Below are 7,504 nucleotides of genomic sequence, written 5' to 3'. Positions count from 1 at the left end.
TACCAACATCAATACAGCATGGAATGTGGACAAAATGTTATCCAACGACAACAAAATATTCTAAGTTTTGGGTCCGAGAGGCTAAATGTCATCAAATGGTGGTCCGTGACTCAAATGCTGAATAAATAATGAGCCTTGATATGAAATGGGTTGAAATTGAAAACCACTGTTTTAGTATAACCTTTGATAGTACTACTTGTACTGCTAACAATCTTGTTACAGTATTCAATCTGAACATTTCACTTAGTTTAAGAATAAAATACGGTAAGTCAACATACAATGGGAGAAGTGACACCCTCTGCAACCGATATCCAGTAGTATCCATGTTATTTTCAGATCAGCTGCAACAGGTACTGAAATGTAGTGATCCTTAAATATACACTTTAAGTTTAAAGATAGTCTAAAATGTATTTTATTTCACTTGACAGTTTAATGAGTAGGAATAAAATAAGTTAACGATGGACAGTAGCACCCTTTCCTGACACCGATATCCAATAGTGTATAGAATAGATATCCTTGTGACATGGTATCCATAGGGTTATAACCCAAGCAAGAAGCAACACAGTCCCAAGACGTCATTCACGATGGACGTGACTTTGTTCAAGTTAGCATCTGCTGCAGATCTTCCACTTCCAGCTTCCACATCCTCCTGTGAAGGGCAGCATGCTCTGAGAGGTCTGCCATCTTCACAGCACGGATCACAGGCTCCGGGGAAATCGCCTGGATCACACCCATCACCATGACATATTTACCTAGGAGAAACAGGAGGAGTAAGAACAAAATATTTACCCATAATCCAATGCCATAATCTCAGAAATATGAATGAATTGAATGTTATATCATATAATCCTAGAGCAGTGGTTCTCAGAGCGGGATCCGGGGAGCCCCAGGGGTCTCAAGATAAATGCATAATAGGAACCAATAGAGGGTATGCGATGATGCGTATCATCAAACCAGGAAGTTATGCGGGAACGCCTGAGTGGCAAAAGACAACTTTATGGCATCGACAGCCCATACATCCAATCAGAAAAGTCCAATATGATTGCATTAAATAACGTTAAGCAATGTTAAACTTACTTTGCCACTCGATTTGCCATTCACTTTATGCATGCGCATACCCTCTATAGGTGGCTGTAAGTCTGAATTATGGTGGTCCGTGGTCTGGTTTTCATATAACGCACAGGAATCAATATATAATACATATCAATACAATGCTATTTTCTAAAAAATCTGGACTTTGTTTAATGTTTGAACATTTTGACATTTCTGCCAGTGCCACCACAAATCTTGGGGCTGCAGCCAAATGCACATCAATTTGAGGGTCCTTAATATTTGAGAACCACTGTCCTAGAGTTAATGTCCAGACCTGCACGCACATGATTGTATGATAGAAACATGTTAACAGTTTTCAGAATGGGTACAGTTCAAGGAAGGTACAGGTCAATACAAAAACTGGTAAGAGGATAAAACCAGGAAAAGCACTAAGACATTTACATTAGTGTCCTCCTAGCGCGTAGGGACTGAGGTAGCTCCTTTCGGAACCCTACGTTAAAGTTTCTGACATTTTGATGACTTTATGTAGGGTCCAAAGGAGCTCAACCCGGGGGGTCCGGAGACGGGCTAGGACTGAGGGAACATATTGGGAATAGGGTCATCCATGGGGAGTGTTCTCTCTCTCTGTGTGTGTGTGTGTGTGTGTGTGTGTGTGTGTGTGTGTGTGTGTGTGTGTGTGTGTGTGTGTGTGTGTTTTTTTTACTGTTATAATAATAATAATAAAGATTGATTGAAGTTTGATTGAAGTATTTATTAACAGTTTGCAGAATTGGTACATTTCACATGAAAGGGCCGTCCACCATTTTCAATTCATCATCAGCAAGTGAATGTTTGTAAGTAAGTAGTAATAACTCACTCACCTTGAGATAAGCACGGTTTGCCTTTGGGGATGTTGTTGACACCCTGCACTACAAAGTTGCCCGTCTCGTCCAGAAGAACGACGGTGTTGCGGTCCAGCTTGGCTTCCAGCACCGTCCCCTGCATCCATACTGTTGAGACGGAGATCGACCGGCCGCGTCCCACTCTGACTAAACACTCGGTGTTGTTACCGTGCAGTCCTCCTTTACATTCCCCTTCTCTCAGCTGACGCGAGAGAACTTTAATGGGCGGTGGTCGTTTTCTGTCCCCCGTAATTACATCAGTTTTATTCATACTACCGTGACATGACGCAGTGTTGTCTACACTACTTTGAGGTTGAAACACCGCGCCTACGATGATTGCGGCGGATGTTTTGGAAATGTCGCCGTATGCTTCCGGTGTTCCGTTAAATTGTTTCCCGTTTCACTATGCCTGGTGAAAGCGTTCCATATAAGTTCCAAGACAAAAATGTTTCATAGATTTAGAAATATAGTGCTTTCAAATTTGATTTATAAAATTGGGCTCAATGGCAGGCTATGGCACGTCAAAAAAATCACTTTCACCTAGAAACTCCATTCACACTTTTTCTAATTCAGCTTACTGTGGAGACACATGCTGGAACTTTTTACTTTGAAATGTTTTGTAGTTTCTGAGTTATTTAACTTAAACGCCAAATGCATTCTCAATGGCAATAGCACAAACTTTGGCATGCTACTAGTCCTACATACTTACACCTAGAAAATCCATTCAGACCTATTTAGGTTCATCTTATGGTGGACATGTTTGCCTGAAAAGGAATCTTTGAAATGTTTCATAGATTTAGAAATATAGTGCTTTCAAATTTGAGACATTTATAATGGGGCTCAATGGCAGACTACAGCGTGATGAAAAAGCGTGACGAAAAGTGAAATAAAGTCCCCTGGTAATTGTGTGTGTTGGCCTTCAGTTAGTAAAGTTGAAACACTCCAGCATTAAACTATAGGCGAACAGGGAATTGAACATGTAGAGCTGTATTAACTGAAGCCTATTGTAGCAGGGGCTCACAGCCCCAACCTGATGACCTCTCATATCTCCCCTGCGCCATAGGCAACTGCTTTGGTTTAGTGGTTAAGATGTTGGCCTTCCGTGCGGGGGACCTGGGTTCGATTCCCGGCTGTTACACTAACATGCAAAAGAAGACCTCAACAGCGCTAAGAAACATCTGATTAATATGATTCTGTGTTATTTTAACTTTACTAAATGAAGGCTAACAAACAAAAGATCACTTCAAAATTACCAGGAGACTTTGCCTGAGAGTGTCTGACTGATGGCGCAGTGGTCTAATGATGAGTCTTTCAGTACAGGCTTTCTGTGTTCAAGTCTCATTCAATGCTGCAGTAACTTGAACTTTTCAAGGCTCGAATAAAAAAATAAAAACTCAAAAGCACCAGGAGACGTCTGCTGAATGCCCAAAGGTGCCTTGGCTCAATGGTGTGGTGCGCATGATCGGTTGCCTCTGCTACAGACAGTTGGCAGGTTCAAGTCCCATGTCATCAAGGTGCTGGAGGACCATCGGGAGACAGTGCTCTCTCCCCCTGTTTCCTGAGATCTAATGGTTGGGGCTTATGTCTGAAAGAACCCTGCCCAGCTAAACTTTTACCATGAAAATGTCCAATTTAACATACTCTTACCAGCTCTCAGTGTGCCCTTTTCCAACTGGCCTGGAAGCCAGACATAAAAGAGGGACTTTCCCACCAAGTTTTGGGCCACCAATCAGGGCCCAGTATGCAAATACACAGACTATTCTGTCAGATGATGGGCCAAAACCATGAACTATAGTATGTCGTTTTTTCATCATTTTCATATTTGTTTTTTTTTAAAAAGACGAAAATGACTCCGAGACGATGGGCTATAGCCCATGGTCTCGAACGGCATACTATAGCATGCCGTTTTCCATCATTTTTGAGGATTTGAAAAAAAGACCAAAATCATTTTCGTCTTTTTTTCAAATCCTCGTTTTTCATCATTTATGACCATGGGCTATAGCCCATATCGGACGGCATACTATAGCATGCCGTTTTTCATCAATTTTGAGGATTTGAAAAAAAGACGAAAATGACTCCGAGACGATGGGCTATAGCCCATGGTCTCGAACGGCATACTATAGCATGCCGTTTTCCATCATTTTTGAGGATTTAAAAAAAGACGAAAATCACTCCGAGACCATGGGCTATAGCCCATCGTCTCGGAGTCATTTTCGTCTTTTTTTCAAATCCTCCTTTTTCATCATTTATGACCATTGGCTATAGCCCATATCGGACGGCATACTATAGCATGCCGTTTTCCATCATTTTTGAGGATTTGAAAAAAAGACGAAAATCACTCCGAGACGATGGGCTATAGCCCATGGTCTCGAACGGCATACTATAGCATGCCGTTTTCCATCATTTTTGAGGATTTGAAAAAAAGACGAAAATCACTCCGAGACCATGGGCTATAGCCCATCGTCTCGGAGTCATTTTCGTCTTTTTTTCAAATCCTCTATTTCATCATTTATGACCATGGGCTATAGCCCATATCGGACGGTATACTATAGCATGCCGTTTTTCATCATTTTTGAGGATTTTAAAAAAAGACGAAAATGACTCCGAGACGATGGGCTATAGCCCATGGTCTCGAATAGTTCATGGTTTTTGCGACGATTAAAAGAAAAGATGAAAATGATTAAACAAATATACTATAGTGTGTAGTTTTTTCATCGTCAAAAGTCAAGAAAAATGACATTGCCATTGTCGACGATTATAATCGGGGCCCAGTATGCAAATACACAGACTATTCTGTCAGATGAAATACACAGACTATTCTGTCAGATGATGGGACAAAATGCATTACTATTTTATTTTTAAACGTTTGACCTAATTCGTATCTGTAAAATGTTAGGTGGACAGGGTTCTTTCAGACATAAGCCCCAACGGTTACTTATCAGGAAACAGGGGAAGAGAGCACCGTCTCCCGATGGTCCGATCCAGCACCTTGATGACATGGGACTTGAACCTGCCAACTGTCTGTAGCAGAGGGAACCGAATCAACCAATATCAAGCACACCATGCCATTGAGCCAAGGCACCTTAGGGTACTCAGCAGATGTCTCCTGGTGCTTTTGAGTTTTTATTTTGTATTCGAGCCTTGAAAAGATCAAAGTACTAGAGCATTGTGCTATATAGCAGCACAGGAAACAGGGGGAGAGAGCACCATCTCCCGATGGTCCGATCCAGCACCTTGATGACATGGGACTTGAACCTGCCAACTGTCTGTAGCAGAGGGAACCGAATCAACCAATATCAAGCACACCATGCCATTGAGGCAAGGCACCTTAGGGCACTCAGCAGATGTCTCCTGGTGCTTTTGAGTTTTTATTTTGTATTCGAGCCTTGAAAAGTTCAAAGTACTAGAGCATTATGCTATATAGCAGCAATGGGACTTGAACATGGAATGTCCGTACAGAGAGACTGATCATTAGACCATTGCACCATCAGTCAGACACCCTCAGCCAAAGTCTCCTGGTAATTGTGTTTGTTGGCCTTCAGTTAGTAAAGTTGAAACACTCCCGCATTAAACTATAGGCGAACAGGGATTTGAACATGTAGAGCTGTATTAACTGAAGCCTATTGTAGCAGTGGCTCACAGCCTCAGCTGATGACCTCAAAAGTCTCATATCTACCCTGAGCCATAGGCAATTGCTTTGACTTAGTGGTTAAGATGTTGGCCTTTAGTGCGGGGGACCAGGGTTTGATTCCCAGGTGTTACACTAACATACAAAACAGCTCTCAAAGCATTTGATGAATGTGATTCTGTGTTCAAGACTCAATTCTTTCAACTTTATACTAACTGAAGAAGGCTATCATACAAAAGATCGCTTCACCAGTACAAAGAGGCAGTTGTTACTGAGTGATGGTGTAGTAGGGGCTGATGATCAGACAGACTCTCAGCACAGAGAGTTCATGTTCAAATCCCAGTCTCCCTAAAGTCTAATACTAGAGTTATTCAGCTTTATTAACTGAAGGCTATTCTAGCAGTGGCTCACAGCCTTAGCCTGACGACCTCAAAACTCTAATATCTCCCCTGTGTCATAGGCAATTTGACTTCTCTCAGTGGTCAGGATGTTGGCTTTCCACATGGGAGACCAGGGTTCGATTCCCGGCTGTTACACTAACATGCAAAAGAATACCTCAACAGCGCTAAGAAACATCTGATAAATATGATTCTGTGTTATTTTAACTTTACTAAATGAAGGCTAACAAACAAAAGATCACTTCAAAATTACCAGGAGACTTTGCCTGAGAGTGTCTGACTGATGGCGCAGTGGTCTAATGATGAGTCTTTCAGTACAGGCTTTCTGTGTGCAAGTCTCATTCAATGCTGCAGTAACTTGAACTTTTCAAGGCTCGAATAAAAAAATAAAAACTCAAAAGCACCAGGAGACGTCTGCGGAATGCCCAAAGGTGCCTTTGCTCAATGGTGTGGTGCGCTTGATCCTTGGCAGGTTCAAGTCCCATGTCATCAAGGTGCTGGAGGACCATCGGGAGACGGTGCTCTCTCCCCCTGTTTCCTGAGATCTAACGGTTGGGGCTTATGTCTGAAAGAACCCTGTCCAGCTAAACTTTTACCATGAAAATGTCCAATTTAACATACTCTTACCAGCTCTCAGTGTGCCCTTTTCCAACTGGCCTGGAAGCCAGACATAAAAGAGGGACTTTCCCACCAAGTTTTGGGCCACCAATCAGGGCCCAGTATACAAATACACAGACTATACTGTCAGATGATGGGCCAAAACCATGAACTATAGTATGTCGTTTTTTCATCATTTTCATATTTGTTTTTGATATCGTTGCGAAAACCATGAACTATAGTTCATGGTTTTTGCGACGATTAAAAAAAAAGATGAAAATCACTCCGAGACGATGGGCTATAGCCCATGGTCTCGAACGGCATACTATAGCATGCCGTTTTCCATCATTTTTGAGGATTTGACAAAAAGACGAAAATCACTCCGAGACCATAGGCTATAGCCCATCGTCTCGGAGTCATTTTCGTCTTTTTTTCAAATCCTCGTTTTTCATCATTTATGACCATGGGCTATAGCCCATATCGGACGGTATACTATAGCATGCCGTTTTCCATCATTTTTGAGGATTTAAAAAAAATACAAAAATCACTCCGAGACCATGGGCTATAGCCCATCGTCTCGGAGTCATTTTCGTCTTTTTTTCAAATCCTCGTTTTTCATCATTTATGACCATGGGCTATAGCCCATGGTCTCGAACGGCATACTATAGCATGCCGTTTTCCATCATTTTTGAGGATTTGAAAAAAAGACGAAAATCACTCCGAGACCATGGGCTATAGCCCATCGTCTCAGAGTCATTTTCGTCTTTTTTTCAAATCCTCGTTTTTCATCATTTATGACCATGGGCTATAGCCCATATCGGACGGCATACTATAGCATGCCGTTTTCCATCATTTTTGAGGATTTGAAAAAAAGACGAAAATCACTCCGAGACGATGGGCTATAGCCCATGGTCTCGAACGGCATACTATAGCATGCCGTTTTCCAT

General features: G+C 41.9%; 1 protein-coding gene across 1 annotated transcript; it reads right to left on the bottom strand.

The window, feature by feature from the left end:
- Positions 1 to 394: 394 nt before the first annotated feature.
- Positions 395 to 2,316, bottom strand: rmi2 (RecQ mediated genome instability 2). Its single transcript, XM_079521211.1, has 2 exons — positions 1,914 to 2,316; positions 395 to 752 (listed from the first exon to the last, which is right to left on the bottom strand). Exons 1-2 carry the CDS (start codon positions 2,203 to 2,205, stop codon positions 601 to 603), a joined length of 444 nt encoding a protein of 147 aa, XP_079377337.1. The 5' UTR covers positions 2,206 to 2,316; the 3' UTR covers positions 395 to 600.
- Positions 2,317 to 7,504: the final 5,188 nt, after the last annotated feature.

This window comes from Electrona antarctica, assembly GCF_951216825.1.
Source record: "Electrona antarctica genome assembly, chromosome: 14".
In the NCBI taxonomy this organism is placed as follows: Eukaryota; Metazoa; Chordata; class Actinopteri; order Myctophiformes; family Myctophidae; genus Electrona; species Electrona antarctica.
This window is presented reverse-complemented; position numbering and strand designations above follow the sequence as displayed.

What these genes read in the sequence shown, in the direction of transcription:
- rmi2 (XM_079521211.1), bottom strand. Translation starts at nt 2,205, where the DNA reads ATGAATAAAACTGATGTAATTACGGGGGACAGAAAACGACCACCGCCC. An exon ending in CAAACCGTGCTTATCTCAAG is followed by an intron (nt 753 to 1,913) that starts GTGAGTGAGTTA and finishes TGTTTCTCCTAG; the next exon opens with GTAAATATGTCATGGTGATG.